Source organism: Thunnus maccoyii, chromosome 1, assembly GCF_910596095.1.
Source record: "Thunnus maccoyii chromosome 1, fThuMac1.1, whole genome shotgun sequence".
In the NCBI taxonomy this organism is placed as follows: Eukaryota; Metazoa; Chordata; class Actinopteri; order Scombriformes; family Scombridae; genus Thunnus; species Thunnus maccoyii.
This window is the reverse complement of record NC_056533.1, coordinates 25,991,330-26,015,837: the sequence shown is the minus strand read 5'-3', so window position 1 is coordinate 26,015,837 and position 24,508 is coordinate 25,991,330. Positions and strand designations below refer to the sequence as shown.

Here is a 24,508-nt window from a genome sequence, read left to right as displayed (position 1 = left end):
AGAGAGAGAGAGTGTGAAAGAGAGAGAGAGAGAGAGAGAGAGAGAGAGAGGAGTGGAGAGAGCTGCCAGGAGAGCAGAGAGAGAGAAAGAGAAAGAGGGGTATGAGGCAGCTAGGGAGCGCTGCAAACACACACACACACACACACACACACACACACACACACACACACACACACACACACACACACACACACAGTAGTGTATCCATCACTTCAGAGGACATTACATAGACTTACATTCATTTCCTGGAGACCTCACCTTAACCTTAACCACCACATGCCTTACCATAACCCTAAAGTAACCTTAAATTTAAACCGAGTCTTCACCCTAAAATTAATGATTTACGTCAAGGGGACTTGCTTTTTGTCCCCGCCAGGGTGGCGAGTCCCCACAACATGCGGAATACGTCGTACATACACACACATACACACACGCTGCCATTGTTTACTTTCATGCATGTTGCTGCTTTGCTGGCTGCTGGTTGGTTGAACTCATGCAGAAAATAGCTTTCCAAAATTCAACATACAGGATAGGAGGCCCGGAGCACAAAGGATTTATGGAAATGCTCACACACTCACACAAAAATATGGAGGGTTATTAACAACAAAGCTTACGCAAGCACTCAGATACCCCTACTAGACAATATGTATATTTTTATCAGAAGTATTTATCATCCATTATGTGCATTAAACTATTCGTCTATTTATCACTTAGGTGCAATATAATGCATATTTGCATATATTTTAATTAGTCTCTCTCTTATCTTCCTCCTCTCTCTCCTTTTTTAAAAAAAAAAAGAATTGTAAACATTTTATTATATACTCTAATTGGGGACTAGACTTTGAAGAAGTTGCGGTGCATGTGACAATAAAAGCTCTTGAATCTTGAATATATAAAGCATAGAGACACATTTCTAAACTCATACAGCTGCAATATTTTTACCACTAGGGGACACAAAAAGTCCAAGACAAACTCAAAGCAGACCCACACAGGCCCGACATCTGCTGCCAGATTTTCAACATTCAATTGTAAAAGTGTAAAAGTGACCAGAGAACACTGTTGCTAGGCAACTGACAACAAAAATGGACACTTCCTTTTTCCATTTTTAAACAGATTGATGATGAACTTTAAGTTGAACAGTTGGTCAGTGTGGACAGAAGGAATGATTTATGGCAAGAAAAACCTGTTTTAATGTTCATTTGGGCACCTGACTGTTGTTCTTAGACAGATTTGAAAAATTGTGAACTGGTCCTTTAAGCCTTTTTTGTTTGTTTGTTTTTGTTTGCAGCAAGTGCTGTTAATAATTGATTTAATAATTCTCTACAGTTCCCACATTCCTAAAACTATTATCACTTATCAATTAAATTTCCACTTAGCCAAAGCTAGCTAGCTTAAACTGGTAACTTTAGTCACGAGACACAGGCAGGCCTAGCGTTAATGTTACCATTTAAATGGTATAACTAAGTGGTAAATCATGTTTTGAACATGGCAAAAAAAAAAATGACCCTGTTGACCCAGTTTGGCTCAATAAAGTTGTTTAGACTTACATAACACCACTTACACATGGAGCAGACACAGAGCAACAAGATAATCCATTGGTGTTGCTTCGGTGTGAATCCAAAAGTCACTTTTTACGTTTTTTTTAAAAGTAAATATTTAAATATATATAGAAAATGTTGGTCTGTAGCTTACTAGATTTTCATGAACCACTCATAAACTTATTTAAGCTAGCTCTACTCCATTTTGTGCTGGAGAGTTAGCTTACACTAAACATAGAGGCTTGTCTGATTTCCAGTTGTCTACCTTTATTATGTATGGGGAGATTGATGATAATGTATAGAGCTGATTCATTATTAGTATCAAAAAATAATGTTTTTAGCACAAAATCTCAGCTTTATGTTATCTCAAAAGCATTTTTCACATTAGACCTTTGTCACATGTCAAACACTGGTGTAATTAATTACATAAATGGTGGTTTATAGTGTCTGGGTCCTATATTGTATATGTTGACTTACTAGCCTCAATGAAATGGAAGATTTCAAAATGTCTGCTGTGAGAAAGGTGCCATATTTAAGATGATTCTTCTATTGTTATTATCCCAAAAACGTATGCACTGTGGTACACTTACCTTGTTTCCTCTTATCTGGTGTTCCAGTAAACTAGGAGAGCTGGTATTTTTCTCCCCCAAAGTCATTCATGCAGAGTGACTCATGCATTTGTTTATACAACTGATTGACACAGTACATGCAAAATGGGGAAAAAAGATTGATCAAATAAAAAGAAAGACTAGGACTTGAATAGACGCTTCCAAACAAATTTTGGCAACTTGATTCAACAGGACATGAATTTTAGGTTGTTAGGGTGATAACTGTTTTATTTCTGTAGACAAATGAGATAGCTAGTGGCCCACACTGTGATGTAGCTTAACATTATTTCGAGGGCATTGTCTAATAGGATGGTACGACATTTGTCTGAAATTGATCAAGTTATTTGATTTGATGCCTATGTCACCAGAAGGGAAATAGCGAATTAAATAAGGAAATACTGTTTTGATTTATTCTGACTGTTCTGATTTGTTTTTATATTGATACAAACAGCTTCTAATGCATCTTATTGATTATGTACACAGAATATTCAACTGAACCATCGACCCAATGAACTGAAAAAAACACTCTTCACTGACCTGTTTTTTTATCAATAATTTTGTTCAAATAATACAAAATATATATGCAATGTGTTTTAAAGCATCACTTTATTCATTTATGAGTTAACCATTCATTAAATATAGATAAACTTATGTTTTCTGTTGAAAAATGGTCTCTGAGGTCTATTTATTGTCATTTTTACTATTAGGTGGTTTCTCACTCCATCCATTGGAATGGACAGAAAAAAATAACACATAATAAAGTATTTTTATAGATTTTTTGATTGCCAATGATTTATGAGTGCATTTAGAGTAGAAATCCATCATTATTAATATACTTTTTTTTTTGTGTTGGGAACATAATTGGGTTCTGCACGGGTTCACATCGGACCTCTCTGATTAAAAGTGATGTCACAGGGTCCTAGAGTACACCTGCGCATCACTGCAGCAAGGTGAGAAGTGAGAAGAAAACAAGATTTTCCCAACAAGCCATATCAGGAAGAAAACATGCACATTAACTTATTACACCTGTGCCGTACTTGCTGTGACAAAATGCCTGACACACAAAATGTGTGGCTTGATCGATACTTACAAGAGACATATCTGTCCTACCTACAGTAATGCACCACGGACAGCTGACACATAAAATGTCTTCCTGAGTCCTTCATCTTATTTAACAAAATGTGATCACTAACTGAAACAAAATGAAGCTCTCAAGGTGATACCGGCAAACTGTGAAGTGTTGAACAAATGACAAAGACGCCACGTTTGAATTAATATCAGTTTCATTTAGTTATTCAGGAAAAAAAAAACACAACACATTTTCACCATTCATTCAACTGTTTTATATACACACAACAGGCTTATTTTAATACTTTTAAAATATTTGTACAAAATACACTGTTCTCCCTTTTATAATATGCTTTTATCTGAAGAGGCATTTCTCTGCAAAAGGTCAGCAGATGTGCATTGTTAATTTGATGGGCTTATTAAGGGGTTGTTAATATTATTGCATGCGGAAACACCATTATTGCATAAGTTATTCCTTTTTGGGCTCCAGGGTGGAGGAGTTGCCGTTACAGTAACTGCCACTACCCCCCTCAACTCAACTGATACTTCTGGGAAGGAATTTTTGAAATTATAATAAATATGGATTACCAAGCTAGGGATGAGAGATTGAATCGTTTTGCGGTTTGTACTTCAGTCCGATTCTCCTCAGTCTTGGCAAAAACTTTCAGAAACCTGAGGAGCGTTAGTAATTGGTGGAAACAAAGATTCATCAAAGTTCAGAGGTTAAAGCAATGCTGTTTCTCTTAATGTTTGAATGTTATTACTGTATTACATACATAACATGTTTGGGGAGAATATATTGGCAAAATGTTCCTTGAAATGGAACAGCGGTTCTATACAAGAGGAAAGAGGAGATACAACATATCAGGCCAGAGTAGAGAAACAGTGTTTCCACAGTTCTACTACACACTTTTGTATAATTACAGGCAGTGATTTTCTTTTTTTTACAACTGGGACTCTGCCTTTCCTGACTCCTGTAACACTGGGTAAATCAATTGGCAATACAACCCGTCATGTCAGTCACACATGCACATACTGAGAAAAGCATACTCACAAACACACACAGTCACGCACGCACAAGTACAACCCAACATACGCAACAAGACACGCCTCAGTCGCTCAGTTCAAATATACAGCGAGATGTCTGTATGACAAGACAAAGATAGAAAACCGAGTCAAATTGTTGAGAACTAACTTCATAGTTCTTACAACATATCTGACAAAGAAAAAGATGTTATCAGAATAATTGCTCTTCTGTTTTTAAAACAGTATAGGTTTTGATATATAAAAAACATATCTAAACAATGATTTTTTTTTTTTGTTTGATTTTCAAAAAGTGAATTTTAGAAAAGTGATGACTGGCACTGTTTGGGATCCTGTGATCACGGGAACGCCCATGACGCTACATGACCAGGTACTTCTAGTTTTGGAAAGAAAATGTGTCTGTGGTTTGTAATAACCTGGTCGCACAGAATAGACTGCGGAGGCTACAACCGTACTACACATGCACTGGTTTTTGGCGAGAATGAGTGCTGATGAGTATGAACGCAAATCAGAGTGGTTGCCTTTGGGGAGCATAGACCAGCACAACACAACTGGCTAGTGACAATAAATCCTGTACCTTCAACAGATTCTGAGGTGCTGACTGGTAACATTCACAGCAGGCAGTTTCTCAGAGGAATGCATATAAATAGGATTCAAACTAGTATGGCGCGCGGGGGGGGGCAGCTTTTCCAAAGTGAGGCAGAGCTATCTCACAAAACAGGAGAACTACATTATGAGGCAGCCAATAGGGCCACACATTATCCATCTCACAATCATAACTTGAGACACACCCGGTTAAAATGTTAGTATATGGATTAATTAGAAGTGAGGCTAAAAAATCATTGTTGTTATGTGAGCTGTGTCAACACATAGATTCTGCTTTGTGGTAGTTGAAGGAATAGCTTCTATTTAACCATAGTTTATTCACACCCCGTATGAAACAAACTAATGTTTGCCTTTGTAATATCTCTGCATACAGTTTGAGGTTATGTTGAACGGTGATCTTAGCCTAGCTTAGCTCAGTTATTGGATGTTGGGATCAAGTATTGGTGGCGAAATACATCGTTTCCACCACGTTAAAACGGCTTTTCTGGAGTGAATCTCAGTTCAAAGTGCATTTACTTGCTTTCTCTGAAGGTTTTAACCGCATCACACAATCTTCATCCGTCGATGGACTCTGCTGTTGTTATTGAACTGTAAGATAATCAAACTTTCCATTATTCTGAGCATTTTAAGACTTATCATCCTTGGCTTTGGAAACAGTAGTTCGCAAAACAATCTCAATTCAACTTGCTTGTTATTGAGCTTTTGTCCCTGTCACATATAGTATACATCAGCAGATGGAGTTTGCTCAGTTGTTATCTACTTTTCTGATATTACTCATATTTATCCACCATGGCTGTGTGTAAACAGGAAATTGGTGATTTAAAAAAAGTTATTTACAATTCAATTAAACCTTTGATATTTAATGGAGTATTTTTCCTCACTTCAAGAGGAGCTTCAACTTGATCTGAAAGACATCCATAAACTCAGCCACACTGAGCCAGGTGTTCAAAATACCTTTAAACAGCAAGCAAAGATGCAAAAAAGGCATCAATGGGTTTGTCTTGACCCTCAAGACGCATTGAAAAAGCATTTAACAAAACCAGCTATTCCTTTAACCCAGGTACTGGTTACAAAGGTGCACGATATCCAAACACAACAGAACAAGGCTTCAAATGAAAAGCAAAAACTTGAACCAACACATCTGTCAGCATGTTGATGATAAGGATTTTCAAAAAATTAGGGCTACACATGTCAGTGGAGTGTGAGTTTTGATAACTAACATCAAGCTGCTCTGGGCTGTGCTTGGTCCCGACAATCCCTTCTTGTGTGCCCTCGACCTTCACAGCCTTCCTGAGGAGGTTGGGGGCAAAACTTAAAAAAAGAAACAGGTACATGAGGACAACACCACCCTCGTGGGGCGAAATTACAGTCCTTCCTTCTAAAGTTTGGTGTGAGAGACGTGAAATAACACGAACATTTCAACAACCATTAAAATAACCAGATACAAATCAAACAGATAAAATAAGCTTTTTCTGAAAGTGTGCTGCGAGGCTTGTTCATCCATAGATTTGGAGGCGATTAAAGTGCGTGTTGATCACTGCCAAAATCGTCCAGTGAAAACGTTTGTTCTCTCGTCACATCACAGAAAGGAGACCCAAATAAATGTACGGTGTGATTATTCATTCGTATCCCTCCTTTCCTCCACAAATGTTCCTCTATTTCCTGCCGATCTGAGGTCTGTTTCTCCATGTATATGGAGTGATGCACCTTGAGACGCTGCAAAAAAGTCCATCTCCACAGCTCATATAAACAATTACGACTCTTTAAACTCTTATTTTCCTTAAAACTGAAAAAAGCGGTCAAACAGGTGCAACTTGTTTCCAAACTAGCATCTCCTGCTTGACATATTCTTGAAATAAAAAGGCTCCCTCTACAAAAGTTAACCTCATTCGATAGGAAAATCTTTAAGCATGTTGAGCTGAATTGGAAACAAGCCTTGCTTCATGACAAAATAAGGTTTAAAGATCAATACTAGACTCAGAGCATTGTTGAGATGGATTTTTTTTCTACAATAAAGAAAAATATGCTGGTTCTGGGCATCGTAGAAACAGTCTGCAGAGCCATGGCTAGATAGAGTAAGTGGAGCTCTCAGACTGCTGACGGATGTAGCACTGAAAACTCTTGTCTCCGATCGGATGCTCCCTGAGGAAAGAAAAAGAAAAGAATCAGAAGGTTGTTGGCAGGGCAATGCAGACTTTCACACAAGCACTATCCTATTAAAAGCAGGAGCCACAGGGGATAACTTCACCACTTCATAATGCACAATGTAAGTGACGGGGGCCAAAATCCACAAACCTCCCTGCAAAAATGTATTTCAAAGTTTATCTGACGCTAATATGAAGCTTCAACCATCCAAGTTAGTCAAATCAAGTAGATATCTTTCAACGTTAGACTTTTTGGTGCCAAAGTCCTTTTTTTTCTTTTTGTTATGATCCTTCCACTGCAGCTGAACAGGAGAACCCTCTATTGAGATGCAAAGAGTGTAACTGTGGAAGATATCCACTTTATTTAACTAACTCAAACTGCTGAAGCCACATATTATCTTCAGATAAACTTTTAAATACATTTTTGCTCAAACAATGACTGGACTATGTCCCTTTCACTTACATTGTAAGCATATTTGGAGGGGATCTGTTCATATGAGCACTTGACTGTTGTTTTAAGACAGACTTGAACAATTGTGAACCTCATCCTTTAAGATCAAGTGATGAGCAGAGCTAGAGGCCAAAATATCCACAAACCACTTAAACCACGGCTGTGAGACCTGCTCACAGTCGTTAAAGTTATATGAAATATTAAAGGTGCTACATTTAACATTCCAGCCCTCAGCCTCCACTGTACTATAAAGTGCATATACAGTAACTATAGTTTACAACAATACAAAAAAATGTAAGCTACAAGTAAATAAACAAGAAACCACATACTGGCTGCCTATCTTTGTCTTCTTGAACTTGTCTCGCTTGTACTTGGTGTGCTGTCGCTCCAAGGTCTGCACAGCTGAGACAATCAGCTTCAGGGTTTTGTATGTCTCCTGGGGGTCATCAATGACAAAGCTGGAGTACTCCTCCTGCTCAGGCCCGTCGTACACAGACTTACTGCCACAGGCCTCTGCAGATGGAAGACAGACAGCAGAGAGTGAGAGACAGAATAACCGTCATACATATGCTTACAGTACATGCATGGGTGCTCACGAAAAACACACACACACATCCAAACACTTCTGCCAGTGTCTGACCTTGCATTTTGATCAGTTTCGTCATGTATGTGGTGAACAGGGAATAGATCCTCTCAGTCTCTCTGTCTCCGTCTACGTCCAGCTGGATGTTGGCTGGGAGACCGCTGAAAACAGATACACACAAGAGAATAAGAGAGGGAAGGAAAAGAAAGATAATGAACATACAAGAGCGCATTTTCAACAACTTTGACGTACGCAGTGCAGGGCGAGCACCCAGGTGCTGTGTCTGCTGAGAGCTTGCAGCAGAGCCAGTGGCCGTTGAGGTAGGCTGAAGGATGGTAGGTGCTCAGGCGCTTGCGGTTGCACTGGCTGACTTTGGTCAAGATGTCAATCCAGTCTCGCGCCTCCACACAGTTGTTGGCCTGGATGTAGAGTGCCCTCTCTGGCTGAATAACCTGGAACATCTGGAGGTGGGGAAATAGGCAGAAAATATGGGGAAACACACATTAAATAGAAAGCTTTATATAACAGGTTGAGTCAAATTCTGGAGAATATTATGCTTTATTCTAACTAGTAGTGCCAAAATTTTAAATTCTCTAAAGATGTAAAAGGGGCTGCTGGTGTGGGGTCCTTACATTTTTCATCTTGAAAGACTCCTCCTCCAGCCTTTCCACAGCCAGAATGTTCTCTATGGGAATGCTGCACAGAGCTCCCTCACCTGGAAGTACAAGGAAACACATCAGTCATGGGAAGATGGAAAAAGTACAGGACGGAGGAATGTGAAAAATGATTACAATATTATACAAAAAAGTGTAAATAAAAATATGTTAGTCTCCAGGCATTAGAGTCTGTAGCTGTGTCTTCACAATAAATTTATACGGTATGTTCGATACTTACTAATGTTTAGAGTGTACTGTTTTTGCAACTAGTTTACAATAAATTATCATACTTCACCATTTTTTACTAACAAGAAATTATGCAATTAGTTCCCTGTCGGATGTCAATCAAATTACGACACAGCCAATTACGTAAACTTCACAAAAAGAGAAAGCATAAGGCTTTTCAAAGATGAAATATTTAGTGTTCTAGTTTTGCAATGTCTTTCTGGCGCTGTTTCACCGCTATCTGCAGTTTTTTTTATTTTTTGCAGCTGTGGGTAGCTCTTCTATTTCCTTCGTGCATTGGATTGTGGGAGAATACAGAAAACTCTAGTGTTCATTAGTATGCATACTGACTTGAGTATAATTAATTATTTCTCTCTATTCACACTTTTCATACTCAAAATCAATTTAGAGTTAGTATGTAGTAAGGGAATTGGCTGTAGCTTATATATAGCATGTTTCTGGCTGAGCTTGTTTGAATGCAGGGAAAACATATTGCCTGCTCAGTAACTTAATCTCCTCCACATGTGTTGGATGTACAGTATGTTCAGGCTAAATGTACATTCAGCAGATTCTCTTCCTCCTTCTCACCCTCCCGCTGATTCTTACACAAGCGCGCACGATGACATCAACAGACGAGGAAACAACACAGAAGATAGTTACCTTTCGTTTTGTGGTAGGTAAACTCATGGTTGGTGAGGCGAAACCATCTCTTCTTGAAGTTCTTCATTCCAAAGCGGTTTCTCCCTTGTGCTCTCTTTATCATGAATCTGAAGAAAAATAGAAACATACAACTGAAAACCCTGACAGATGAGCTCATGTTGCACTGAAATATACTTGGAATACATCCTAGTATATATATTTTTTATGGTCAAATGCATCTCTATCTATGGTGCTAAAAGAGTGCAGTTACTAAATGTAAAGCATTATTTACTATAACCACCATTGCATTCCAGTTATGTGAATCCTGTGCACAAACATAACGTACTTAATCTATCAGTATCATTCCATTTACATGCTTACAGTTAATTGTATTAATTGCTGCTGTACATGTAAGAAATGCAGTACAGCACTCATAGATTCATCAGTCTATGAGTCAAATAGGAGATGGGTCAGTGGATCAAAGGTACCTTTTTTTTTGCATGTTTTAGCCTATTAGCTAAAATTTTTGTATAAATTACTACTGACAGTTCATAACATAAGATTTTACCTTCCAGGTAGCCAATGGTTTCCATTCTTAGTACATAAGGAAAATAAACTTGCAGAGACTTGAAACTTGAAATAGATAATCCATCACATTGAAATATTCATGTCATGGTTATTTTTACATTTTATATTATGCCATAACGCAGCTGTACACAGGGACTATTTTGTGAACTTCACTTGTTGGTGTGTTGAAAGATGCTGTGATATCTGAGAGTTGCTGACAGCAGGAAACTCACTTAATAGTCTTAGCAACAATGTTTACTTAGTTGTCTTCTGGGTGTAATTATGTGACAAAGTAGCCAAATATCAAATCTCAGAAGTTGGAGCCTGCTTGACCACAGCTGTAAGGAACTGTTATAAAAATTCTTCCTGCTTGCGACTGCTTTTTCCAATAAATACATAAAAGAAAATATAGATATATAGATAAATAAATACATGAATTGTTCACTGTGATGGATTAGCTATTTTACGCAAGTCTATTTGATTCTGTAGTGACTATATGGAAACCACTGGCTGCCTCTAGTATCGGGAATCAGTTTAAAAAAATGCTGCTATACTTTGGAAACTTGTTGGCTAAACTGTGAGGTATACACTATTTGTTGTTAATGAGCTAAAACATGTAAAAATGACCGGTATGGTCCTTTACGGGAGAGTAAAACACCAGGAAGTCTTTGTTTTAGAGTTTGAGGACCAGAGGATACGTGGAATATGATGCACCGGGATTTTTACTACCAAAATATCTAGTCTACCAAAGGGAGACTTGCACCCTTTTCGCACTACTGAGCCAAGAATGTGCTGGTTTCACTTGTGCCAAAATGCCTGGAGCTGTGCTGGAAAGTCTAATGTGTATGGTAGAGATATGGTCACAGTCTGAATAAAGGGCATCAAGGATCAAGATGTGGGCAGATATGAGATCCCAGAAATGTTTGAACAGTAACCAACCCCTGCTGTCACTGTCACACCAAGCATATCTGGCATGGTGAGGAACGAGAAGGGCTATCAGTGCTAGCGACGCCTACTAGGTAAGCAGGCTTAGAGGTTAACACTTTACTTTATACCATTACAGTCACTGTATGTGTCAGTCTGCTGATCACACAGTGTCACACATTGTCACTTGATTTACCTCCATGAGTCATTTCACGCTAACAGGTCAGATATAAAGTAAAGTGCAGCAGCGTCTACAGTAGCGCATGATGTTGGTGGGAGAGAAGATGGCCGGCTTGGAGGGGTGGGGGTACAGTGCACACACAGGGGGTCACAAGGGCAAAGCCTTTATACAGAGAAGCTCTTACCTGCCCTTCGTGCCTTTTGACCCCTTCCCATCAACCCTCTTTATAGTGAGTTTTACACTCCTACGCCCGGTAGCAGAAACAAAAGAGGGTGGGGATGTTGATGAGCGAGACGCTGGCACACCTACTGTCAACTGGAAACTTTCCTCCCTTTTACAGCCTCATTAGAAATATCATCAAAACAACAGCCCACGTGTTGATAGAAAGGGCTCAGGTTACAGCCTCAGGCGTATCTCTGATGTAACTGTTCACTTTGAAAAAGAATCAGACCATGAGGGGTCAAATATGTAACAGTAAAATCTAGTTGCACTTTAGTGAGCAATTATTTCTCTGAGTCTAGACAGCCTGAAAGATCAAAACAGCAGTAATTCTTGTGTGAAGCTAGAAACAGGACCCGAGACGACCCTCATGGGGTCGTAAAGCGACAAACGCCGAAGCTGCTTAATTAGAGGTGAAAAGGTGACTGACATTATAACAGCCACAGTGAACAAGGCAGTTTTTACTCAGCTCGGATATGAAAACTACTAGTACTTATGTTCTCAAAATTAATCTAATATCAAGTATTTGAGTCTTCTAAGGGTTGTTTTTCAGAAAGCTGTTCATAGGCACAAATATATTTCTGATTTGGGTTGGGTTTTTTCTCCTTTTTATAAGAGTTTAACAATAAATTGGCACCTTACCCCTCTTTGAGCATGATTGGTGTTTCAATACTCTTCTGATCCCACTTGCCAGAGGTGGAGATCAGGTCCAGGAACTGTGGGGGCAAATAAAGGATGTTATATATCAACACATTTATTGTGGTGGTAACTTTTGTTCACTCTAACACCACATCCAAGAAACTCTGTGGGTTTAAAAACAGGTTGTAAAGTACACTTTGACAGAAAAACACATTTCGTCACCCTTTTATCCGACTTGACGGATGAAAAGAATATTTTTTAGATTTACTGCATGTAGCAAGGGAAGAAACTGAACACTCACATTCTTCACAGCATCCGCATATTTCTGCTCATTGAAGTAGTCGTAAAATGCAGCCATGTAAGACTCTTTGAAATTGGCCTTGAAAGAAAGAAGGAGGCAGAAAGTTCAGTTTGGATTTGACTTTTAAACTGAAATACAGATTAAGTCGAGTTTAGTCACAAGAATGAAAATATGAAAAATAGACTTTGAGCAGAGAAACTCACAGATTTAGATTTGGCGAGACTTCCAAGGGTCTGGATCGTCTTGGAGATGAGGGTGAGGGTTCGTGAGGTGGCGGGATCCTGGAAGGACAAAAAAAAAGAAGTAAAGCTGATGAATAATAAATAATAATCCAATTTAAACTTGACAACACAATAAATGCTCTTTATTAGTAATATGAAACCTAATCTTAACCCAGACTTAGTTAGATCCTAGCAACAAAAAACAACACAACCCTTAATCATTTTTAGTAAAATATTTTCAGCAACAGCAACTTATTTCTGGAGGAATAAATTTATGAGCACTGAAATATTAATATATAAATATTAAAGGCATATTGATGTAAGTGATTAATAAGTATGTATATATGTTGGTTTGCTTATCTGTTTGTTTTAAACATCAAACTCACTGGATGGTGTGCCCGTAAATGAAACAAGTTGGGGGAGAGGATGGCTGGCGCAAAGAAACGCAAGAAGATGAAACTGCTCACTGCTGTGTATCTGACGTCTTGGTCCACTGGAGAGGAAATAAAAACAAAACCAGAGATTTAACACACACTACACTCACTTAAATTACATCCGATAGATTACATATCATTTCTTTTATCATGTCTAACAACTGGTTCCTCCTGTGGCTGCAGTACCCAACAACAGCCAAAAGGAGGCAGCAGAGTATATGACACAAGGCGTACGGGCTGCATAGTCAAGACATAACCATAATAAGTGTGTGGGAGGTTAAGTGGTTTCAGGTTTGACACAAAAAGCAGATCACAAAAATCCTTTTCGTGTGAATAGAAAGAAGTGTCCTTGGACATCTAGCACATCCTGTTCTTTATTTTCTGTTTCCTGTTTCTTATTAACAGCCTGTTCTCTATCTTCCATCTCTTGTAAGTCACACAGGAAGTGAGTTACCTTGGAAACGGGTGGCAGCAGACTCTCTCAGAGAGAAGAAGATATCACACATGACAGTGGGACAGCGCACACCAGAAGTGGTGATAACGTTGAAGATGCGGTCAACGTACTGGCGGAGGTTTTCCTGAAGAGGTAACAGTCAGGTCAGATACATCAAACTACACAAACACAGACCACTGACAAACAAACAGAAACTCATTTTCTTACCCTGTTTGTGTCCAGGTTCTCCGACTCTTTGAGCTTGACTGGGTCGATTTCACAGGGTTTGTGTTCTGTGCAGATCTGTGAAGATTTATAAAATTCTTGAAATATCCCTTCATAACTGATTTTCCAAAATATCCTTAAAGGTGCCACAGAGAAAGACATGTGACATGATCAAATTAAGAGATAAAAAGAGTCTAATGACTAAAACTGAAGACTTTAGGTAAAGTAAAAAGACATGGTAGTATTGCAGTGCCATACCTCATCTATGATTGGTTTGAGTGTGACTTGCAGGTAGTGCATTCCTGCCAGTTTCATGGTCTCGTCAATGCACTTGGAAGTCAGCGAGTTTCCCCGGAAAATTGTGTTAGGATCCCTACACAGGAAGGCAGGGCGTGTTTTATGACACAAATAAAAACTACAGCCAAAGCAAACGAAAATAAATAAACAACATGACTTCTGAGAGTCATTTAATTATTATCCAAAGTAAATTGCTCACTGTGGCTCACAGTCAAATGAAACTGCTAAGCTAGTTGATACTTGCAATCAGCCTGATGACCTCATTGCTATAGTTACTTTAATTAATAACCAAAGTGATTCAAGGATACATCTGCACCTGATTTGGTGAATATACAACATTCTGCTTGGCTTATGTTGAAGAAATGTACAAATACTATTGCTAAAATGATGGAGCTAAGTACATATCCGCCAAAGACAAAACAAACCTAAATATGGAAATTCTCTGAGATCTGAAACATGCATCTTCCTCTGCTGTGATTAATAGTCTTTATAGGATGTCCACAGAACAGGATATTGATTCATGTTGGACTCTTAGCTACACATGTATAACCCAATCATGGTCCTGGAGCATTGGCTTCAGGCCCTATTCAAAGGAACAGATGCAACGAGAAACTCACTGTGTACGGTTGACTTCAGCGTGAGCGATGGCGCTGATGAAAGGCACAATCTTGCCACAGTGAAGAAAGAGACGCACGAGGGGAATGGCGGCTTCTTGCTTCTCCCTACACACCTCCCCCAGAATATGAGCTGTGGATGCCGACACGGGCTGCGCAGAGAGGACAGACTGTAAACATGTGGCACTCAAAGCAGGAAACAGTAAAAATGCTGAAGAATATCGAAAAAGAAAAAAAAAAAGACTCACACACACCTCCACATTCGCAGAGGATAGCAGTAGCTCGCGGAGGGGGGTGTAGTAGTCGGAGGGGAAGACGTGGTCCTCAGTGTAAACGATGTTCAGACGCAGAGAGCCGAGCTCGTCCACCGACTTCACTGACTTCCCTCCGTTCTCCCTGGGCTGGAGAAAGTACCTGAAGAAGACAGAATTGAACATATTGATGTCACTGATTGGATTTTGATGAAACGCAAAGGAATGATGCATTTTCAAAATTACACTTTTTGGCCTAAAGAGCTAAACATTTGTTTGAAGCTGCACTTATCAATGTTTTTATAGCAACAATGGTAAAAAAGACTAAAAAACTGTGTTTCTTGTACTGATGAACCCACAGAGAATTATTACCCAACTCTGAACTTCCTCTCAGCGCTATGAAGCTTTATAGTGTCTTTCAGCTCATTGTTTTGGTTTTCTCACCTCTCTCATCAACCTTGTTTCCAGATAGAGCAGCAGCTGTTTTAAGCTAAAACATTGTGAACATAGTGGAGCATTTAGCAGCTTATTTCACTCAGGAGCTGGTGGAGACCAAAACAGAGCTAAAAGTAGAGTGTCTATACATTTGTCAGGTGAACAGAAAATACTATTATTGCTCCATGTCTGTTGGATGTGTAAATAGGCAACTCTTTGCGAACACATTTACCATATCAACTTTTTAAAGTGATATGGTAAACATATCACATACCAACATTCACCACGGCAAAGTGTTTTGTTTTTACAAAAGAAATATGTAATTCACTGCAAAATAAAAAAACAGAATCTGGTTGGTCAGCAGTGTTGGAAGAGTGTTTGTGCTCAGCAAAATCTACCCTGGTTAAATAAAAATGTCTGTTTTTGATGTTTATACTGGTTGCTATGGCTCTGCTATTGCTATAGTGACACATATGTCCAAATGTCAGTGGAAAACGATAATGAAACCAAACCAGTGCAGCATCAGCAGGGGTTCAGTACAGTATGTATTCCGTGGAAAAACCACAAACAGACCCAAAATGACTGAGAACTAAACAACAGGAGATGATGTGATGAGTCGGAGATGATTCTCACCATGCGTCATGGACCCCAGCTTGACCCAGGACCCTGAGAGGAACACGCACGCCTCCCAAGAACTCGTCCCCGAACTTCAGGTTGCTGGCATTCCACAGATCCACCCTGAACACAAACCAGAGGGCACAGTTCAAACGTGAGAGATGCTACAAACACAAAGTTCATCCTGACACACTCTTCCAAAGTCGGTCAGACAGCTACTGGCTCACCTCAGTGCCAGTTTGTCAACGTCCTCTTCTTCAACATCAAACTGCCGCCTTGTGTAGCTCAATGGCCGCGTCACCTACAAAAGAGAGACCAATAAAACATTTAGCATAAACCAGTTTCTCCGATGTACGGAAGTCAGTATTTTCTCCTGATGAAAATCATCCATATCCCGAAAAACTGGGCTGAAGGAAGCAGAGACATAACATTGAGAAACCAGATTATACTTAAAAAGACATGAGACACCTTTTTGCTATGGAGAAACGGAATGTTTTTTTTACATTGTGCCTTTTTATCTTGGTTGATATTATTAGTTGTTTTGTTGTAAATTGGGCCAAAATGTTTAAATTTCTGTGTATACATATGCTACGTGGTATCTAGTTATACACTTTATTTAATTCTCAAAATAGCAGTCAAGAAGGCATCATACTCCGTGTTTGTTTCAAATCAAATCAAATTCTAAGCTCACTATCTGGAAGATTTGGATCCAGATGGGATCTATCAAAGATCAGAAAATGGTCGGGTCCATGACAGTTTCAAAATAATAAAAATCTAAACAATAAAAAAAGAACAGCCACGTGACAGAAACATGATAGATGACCGATATGTGCGTATGGAAGTGAATCTGTGTGTGTGTGTGTGCGTGTGTGTGAGAAATACACACAGTGGGGCAGGCTGAAAGCACCACAGGCTATGCAGAGTCCTCTTAATGTGGCAGGGAGGAATAAATGAGACAGTCTTGTCCATAGACTGTATATGGTCTTGTCAGATAGAAATCAATGGGTGAGATTGTTTGGTGGTTGTCTGAATCAATCATACTCTTGTCCTGTTGTCTTCTGGTGCGGCAGCAGGGAGGCCAGAGGGAGGAGCGACGCACAAAAATGTGCTGCTGTGCGAGCGAGGGTTAACGAGGGCAGTGTGAAAGGGAGTCTGTGAGTATGTGTGTGTGTATAAAACATATCTATAAATATCAGTGAATGAATATGAATAATATAGATTATGGTAGAAAATGCAGAAAACAATTTAAGTCGCCTCTGCTAAATTTTGTGAACTTTTGTCACATGAATCTCAACAGATACGGAAGAAATTATACGGTACAAATACCTCAGCAGCCCTTTATGATTTCAGTAATATCAAGTAGGAGGAGTGGATGTGGTTAAATGGGATCAGGGTCAGAAAGATATCAGTTTGTAGGTGCAGTTTGTACACACCCACATGATCCTGAGAAGGAGTCAATTTTAGGCAAAATAACTGAAAACAACTCTGTGAACGGATCATTTAAGACACTTAACATGAAGTAAATATGACCATTTTATAATGTTCATGATTTGGGTTGATACCTTTAGGTCAAGAAGGAAGTGCTTCCGACTTTTTGGCAACTGTTTGAGGAAGTACCTTTTCTGGTTCAACATGACTAAGCCAGGTCAATAAAGAGATGATTTCAACAGTTTGATGACCCAACTTGACCTGCTTGCACAGAGCTCTGACCCCACCCAACACCTTTGGGATGAATTTTCATTCAATATCAGTGCTCCAAATCTCTGCCAAGAAGAGTGGAGGTTGTTACAGCAGTATATTAATTCCCATGTTTTTTTTTAAGAGACATTCAACACACACATACACGTGTATTGTTCCGGTGTCCACATACTTTTGGCCATGTAGTGTATTTATGACCTGTCTCTGGTTTTGATCGATTAATCATTAACAGGTGATATATCTTTTGCACAGTAGATATTTCAACATGTCAAAGCAGGAAAAGCACAAGTGCAGCTGATAACATTAATGATAGCTGAATCCCATTTAGTTTTTCCAAATTCATGACCCTGCTATAGTGCGCAATGATTCGCCTGTATGGCATTTGTAGGACACCCCAATGGAACAGAGTCATAGTTAATGTTATCAGTCCCACAAGTCAAGATGTCTGCTGTGATAAAGCTCTCTGTTAAACGTGTAAAACCCAAGAAACCTTTACCTCAAAATAGAAAACCTCCTCAAACTGTGGATTGTTGTTTTTCCTCTTCACCTTTGTCTTCTTGGCTTCTGACCTGAGGGAAGCAGAAATGCAGAGGGAAGTCAAATCACATGTGATAGACAATGAAGTTGTTTATTGAATCATGTCACTTTGCTGTATGTGCTCTGTGTGTATGTGCTGACCTGGAAGGCCCTAGCAAGGAGACAGCAGCGTAGGGATCACATTGGCCGTTGACGATTGGAAGACCTTGGCACTCCAACACTCTGTAGAAACACAAAAACACACCAGGCATAAATTAAAAAGCTCATACCGCTATACAGGCACACATCCATATACCCACACACACACACACACACACCTGTAACAAATTAACTTGATGCTAATTTGAATGAACCATTTATATCGCTGTACTCTGCCTCACCTTACCGTCTGAATGAGTTGAGTTGTGAAAAACAAGTTCAAATCTGAGTAGAGACAAAAGCTATTTATCTTCACATGCTAAGCTAGAAGGAGCTAGCACACTTTTTTTTTTCAAGCAAAGAAGAAAATGGTGGCAAGATGCAGAGGAAGAATAAAAATATCTCCAAACACTAAATGCTACTCTCAGGGGACTCTTAAAGCTCTATTAAGCTCTATTTACCACTTAATCAAATGACTAATGTGAAAGTGTCACTAGTACTGCCAAGACCACTGAAAGCTGACACCCAACCCCACAGCTCGGCAAAGCTTTTAACTTCCTCTCATCAACCCTCCTACATGAAACCAAAGGAAACTGTTTCCAGATAACGAGCTGAGTGTAAACTAGCGCTACCTGACCGGTAAAAGACAGCAGAGAAGACATTTGAACATTTAGCAGCTAAAAGACGCAGTTATTGTTCTCAGGAGTTGTGCGAGACCATAGAACTGAAAGGAATATTAGACGCACATTCATCAGGTGGCCAGAAACACTTCTCCAGTGAGACGCTAATGTTGCTCTGTGTCTGTTGTATGTGTGAGGAGGGAATTCTCCATACAAGTCAGCACCTGATGAGCTGATGATAGATGAGGGCCGTGATCCTGTGAGTTTGTTTAAGAGTCTGTCTGCACCCTAGTGATAAAAATGTCAGTTTTAACTTTGTTACTTTAACTTAAAGGACAGGTTCTCATTTTTTCAGGTCTGTCTTAAAACAATTGTCACGTGCCCATTTATACACTGAAACAGGTTTTGCTTGCTGTAATCATTCCTCTTGTTCATAGTGGCCTTTAAGAGATTCCTTCCTAATGTGCTTCCAACGGAAGTGATGGGGGACAAAATCCACAATCCTCGCTCTGTGTGAAAATGCTTTACAGAGTTTATCTGAAGATAATATGAGGCTTCAGCAGTCTGAGTTAGACAAGTCAAATGGATATCTTCCAAAGTTACAGTGTTTTTGGCACCGAATTACCTCTTCCCCTGGACAGCGTTTCTGTAATAAGCTGCGGTGGAGGAACAGTAACACAACGAGGGAATTTTGTCAGCTGAAGTTTGGATTTGGGTTTTGGGGTTTTTGTTTTTTCTTTTTTGCACAGAACAATGACTTTAGATGTTGTCCACCATCACTTGCATTGAAATTTCTTTAAGGATGTTCATTCGGAGACCTGACAGACTTGGAAAATTGTGAACCTATCGTTTAAGTTAAGTTTAGGTAGCAAAGAATAAAAAATGTCCTCCCATAAGAGGTGTGGGAGGACACTGTAGCCAGGTATAATGCTCACTTTTTGACACTGATGGTTGATCAAAATAAATCTTGTCACACCTTTGTCAGTCGTCCAGGATGTACACATGGAGCTATACTCTCTTACCACACACAGTTTAGCTCATAGTATAGTTTAGTGTAATCATTATTACTGTTAGTAATTGAGATACCTTATGGATGCCCTGGTAGCCTACTAGATAAGAGGTATAACTACAACAATGCGGTTGAATTCTGGCCATGGACCTTTGTTGCATGTCAAATAAAGGCAAAAAATGCCAAAAATAACCTAAAAAAATTGACAGATGTTTGATATAATTAAAAATGTTACTTTAAAAATGTTTTGCAGTTGTCACAAGTGTCACTTGGAGCCTTTGTGTGGATACAATAAACTTATTGTTGCAATTCAACTTAGCATTAACAGGTATAAACACATCTTATACAAGATCAACAACAATTTGCATCCACAAAAATAAATCTCATCTGCGCTATTTTGACATTTTCTGAGATTTCTTTCATAACATAGACTGAATTTTCTTTATGGATATCAGTGTGAGGTTTGCTAATTTTTCATCAACCATTGGCCAATGATCGTCCATCTGAAGAAAGCATCTTACAGCAATCCAGTCAACCACCCCCTGCTCACAGACATGAAACATCTGGTCCATTCATAGCTCACTCCTACGCTGAAACTCTTTGCTAGTAAAATTTTTGCCAAGTTAAGATCTCTCTGAGGGTTTTCTCAATGTGTGAAAATGGCCCTGCCTGGTGTCAGTGTTAGGTGTGTATGTATGTAAGAAGGGAACAAACAGGGAGCGTGACAGATGAGAAGAGATGGAGGAAAGTAATCCCCTTTGAGCTGTTGGCAAAGAGTTGTGCCAGTTTCAAATCCTTTGTGATCCAGCAACTATAGACATGACACAAAGAACCCTTGAGAAAAACAAGAGAAAGAAAAAAATAAAAAAGTGAACGATATTGTAAGGAGAATGGACTTTATGTCCTTTCCTATAGGGGAGACAAAGGACTTCATTTTCAGTTCCCATGTAGTTCCAGAGTAGGACTTAACTACTCGGATGTTTCTGCTCACCAAAGGAAGAAAACAGACAAAGAAACAAACTAGAGCTGAAATGATTAGATGAATATTTTATTAGTTTACTGACAGAAAATAAATTATATTAATAATAAGCTAATAATTTTGATAATCGCTTAATCATTTCAGTCATTTTTCAAGCGATATTCACTGTTTTCAGCATCTCCATGTGGGGATTTGCTGCTTTTCTTTATTATATATGATAGTAAACTGATTTTGAGCTGTTGGTCAGACAAACAAAAGACATTTCAATATGTTGACTTGGGCAATGGGAGGATACGATGGCCATTTTTCACTTTTTGTCTGACATTTTACAGAAAAAGATCAAGAGAAAGAAAAAGAATCGATTCATTGATAAAATAACGAAATCAATAAAAATAATTGCTTGTTGCAGCCCCGAAATAAACTAAAAAATGTTTTTTTTTTGTTTCTGCATCACACAAATACTCTAAACATATGTAAATATTTATACACAGCACTACAGAAAAGAACATTTGTAGTGAAAGATACACTTTGTATAATTTGTACGTGCATTTTCTCTCGCAAGATTATGGAAACTTTCATGTAGATTCCCCACATTATTATAATGTATAAAGTAAGTTCTACAATAATGTTGTCTATAAAGCTGCAACAATTAGTTGATTGCCAACTTGAGAAACAGTGATGATGACATTTTTCACCATTTTCTGACATTTTACAGACGACTAACTGATTAATTGAGAAAATAACACATATTAATCAATAATGAAAAAAAGAATCTTTAGTTGCAGCCCTAGTTGTCAAATATTAGGTCACTAGTGGTTCTCCAGACACTGGAGAATGCTCCTTGTGAGCCCTTGAAAACAAATTTATGGCCCACTACAAAAAAAAGCCTAAAAACTGGATTATCATTCCAAAACAAATCAAACAAGTTCACAGATGATTTGTTTTTGGGGTTTTTTTACCTCCTTTTGTACCATGAAGACAACATAATCAACTTTCACACACAGTCAGTGTTCGGTTTGAGCTATTTGAACGAGGCTTCAGGTCCAATCTGACATTTTAAAAAACAACCAGATTCATAATGATCTCTGGCAAATCATTAAAGTTTCAACATCCAACAGATAGCTTTTTTAAATATGAAAGTATTCCTCTCTAAATAAAGTCTATCTATCTATCTATCTATCTATCTATCTGTCTATCTATCTACAGTGTGTATCCTCCTGTGTGATTGCGATCTGTCTACAGCTGTCCTGCTTCCAGATGACATCATGCTGTAAGGGGATTAACACCCAAACAGGACGAGACACCCAGTTGGACGAGTCACTTCCTGTGTGTCACGGTGATGCACCACTACTCACACTGCGTGATGAATTACACAGCAAATCGCTTTGCTGCTCACAGCTGAACTGACACACACACACACACAGGTTTCTAATAAGGAGTACGGAGTGGGCCGGGTTAAGCATCACTAATGCCAGTACGCTTCCTGTCGAATAAGCTTGTTTATATAACCCCTGCTTGGCCTACTATCCAGCCCCGCCCCCCTCTCCCTCTCTGTCATCACTACTGTGAGCTCTGACATGCCAGACGGTGGTGGTGAAGCAGACTTATTTGTTTTAGCTGACGTTACTCATATTAGGTTAATGTGCTTCTTTTCTGCGCCCACGTATCCTGTAAAAAATAATTTCACTCCGCTAAGAGCGAAAGGGCTTACATCATATTCCCAAAAAGAAACAAAAGGCGGATGTGATGATTATGAGTCTGTGTCATTGACGGGAATATACCACTCCATGGATGTCATTCATGGCATTGTGCAACCAACTACATTTCTGTTTGTCAGCCTTTTTTCAGTGGTGGAAGAAGCATTCACACATTTTTACTTGAGTAAAAGCTGTAAAAAAATACTCAACATCTAGTTAAAGACTTGCATTCAAAATACATAGCGCTGCAACTGACGATTATTTTCATCATCCATGAATCTGCTGAATTTCTTCTAAATGATTAACTGTTTCCTCGATAAAATGTCAGAAAACGGTTAAAAAAAACCAAACTGTTGCAATGTATTCATATGTCTTGTTTTGTCTGATCAACTCTCTAACCAAAGACATGTGTATGTACGACAGAAAAAAGCTTCAAATCCACACATGTGAGAAGCTGCAACCAGCAAATATTTGGTGTTTTTGCTTAAGAAATGAATAAAACCATTATTCGATTATCAAAAACACTTGCTGATTAATTTTCTGTTGATAGACTAAACTGTCAAATAAATGCAGTGCAGTAAAAAGTACAACATTTCCTTCTAAAACGTAGTGAAGTAGAAGTATCAAACATCAAATGGAAGCACTAAAGTAAGTACCTCAAAATTGTATTGAAGTACTGTACTTGAGTAAATACCTAGTAGTAAGTACTTTGTTACGTTCCGCCACTGGCTTTCTCTAATATCTTTGGTTTTTCTAAATAATTTATGTAAATCCTGTCACACTCTCTCTGAGAAAAAGGTGACTTCCAAAAGGATGTAAAGGATTTCCAGGTTTTCACACTGCACAGACATGTTGGAGCACAAATCTACTCCGAGGTTGTATGTGATGTGTCAAATATGAGACGTTATCAGATATAAGTGTGGTGTTTGATCTGTGGATCTGAATGGAAGAAGCTCTCTCTTCCTCTCTTACACGTGTCTTTCTAGAGAAATCTGACTAGCTGACCTCCTGCTCTCAGCTCTAAGCTCCTTACCCACAATGTGCTCTGGGAACGGAGCCATGCTGGCTCATCATCAGACTTCACTGCTGCATGTTACAGAAGAAGAGCTGAAAAGCAAGCAAGCGAGCAAGCACACGCGCGCACATACAGAATAATAAACCCATGAGGACATTATTGATCCTCAGCAAACACTCACACATCACACATGAAACAACGCTGTTACACACTAATTCACACCTTCACAAAGCTCTAAACAAAGAGCTCTAACATTCAACCATCTCGCTGCCAGTCAAAAGCTGTTGCTGGGCAACAAGCCATGCACCTTGGAAGTGGAGTAAAGCGTGTTGCACTGCAGTCACTTATACTTGTGAAACCGGGGTTTGCAAGTAAGCATCGTGCGCTACAACAGCAATCAAATCAGAAACAGGTGGGCATCCTTGACACGGCTTGATGGAAACTTTTCAAATCCAGGTAACAATATGAGTTGCCAGAGCTAAATGCTAACGCCAGCATTACATGCTCACAACGATAAAACTAACATGCTGATGTACTGTTTAGCATGTTAAGAGTGCTAACATTTGCTACTCAGCACTAAACAGAAAGATCCGCACGACACATCCAGGCTGACAGGATGTGACGGATGGTCTTGACTTGGATTTTTATTCTTTTGTAAAGCTGTTAAATCCTTATTTAAATTTTCTCTAGACTACTCTCTAGAAAATCTACTTTCATGACCGCATGATGTGATACTGAGATTCTTTTCTTCTCTTCTCTTTACATGAACTCTACCTTATTGTGCCACCGTAACTGATAAATGGTGTAAAATTGCAAGAATCAAATCAAAACATAAGGCATAAGTGTATGTATGTGCATGTGTGTGTGTGTGTGTGTGTGTGTGTGTGTGTGGAGCCT

At 39.0% G+C, this 24,508-nt stretch overlaps 1 protein-coding gene across 2 annotated transcripts in view; it reads right to left on the bottom strand.

Annotated features, from left to right (window-relative positions):
* Positions 1–3,411: 3,411 nt before the first annotated feature.
* rasa3 (RAS p21 protein activator 3) overlaps positions 3,412–24,508 on the bottom strand; it is a 40,982-nt gene continuing 19,885 nt past the window's right edge. Inside the window, exons 6-24 of one of the 2 annotated variants that reach the window (XM_042429273.1) lie at positions 18,295–18,375; positions 18,113–18,185; positions 16,146–16,219; positions 15,937–16,041; positions 14,866–15,031; positions 14,621–14,769; positions 13,965–14,079; positions 13,710–13,784; positions 13,503–13,626; positions 13,001–13,107; positions 12,597–12,674; positions 12,394–12,471; positions 12,096–12,169; positions 9,584–9,690; positions 8,675–8,757; positions 8,295–8,503; positions 8,100–8,203; positions 7,789–7,972; positions 3,412–7,006 (exon numbers count right to left, since the gene is read on the bottom strand). In XM_042429273.1, the coding sequence (XP_042285207.1) occupies positions 6,931–7,006; positions 7,789–7,972; positions 8,100–8,203; positions 8,295–8,503; positions 8,675–8,757; positions 9,584–9,690; positions 12,096–12,169; positions 12,394–12,471; positions 12,597–12,674; positions 13,001–13,107; positions 13,503–13,626; positions 13,710–13,784; positions 13,965–14,079; positions 14,621–14,769; positions 14,866–15,031; positions 15,937–16,041; positions 16,146–16,219; positions 18,113–18,185; positions 18,295–18,375 (2,062 nt within the window). In that variant the 3' untranslated portion in view covers positions 3,412–6,930. The remainder of the gene's footprint in view (positions 7,007–7,788; positions 7,973–8,099; positions 8,204–8,294; positions 8,504–8,674; positions 8,758–9,583; positions 9,691–12,095; positions 12,170–12,393; positions 12,472–12,596; positions 12,675–13,000; positions 13,108–13,502; positions 13,627–13,709; positions 13,785–13,964; positions 14,080–14,620; positions 14,770–14,865; positions 15,032–15,936; positions 16,042–16,145; positions 16,220–18,112; positions 18,186–18,294; positions 18,376–24,508) is intronic. The other variant, XM_042429340.1, reaches the window with a different exon arrangement.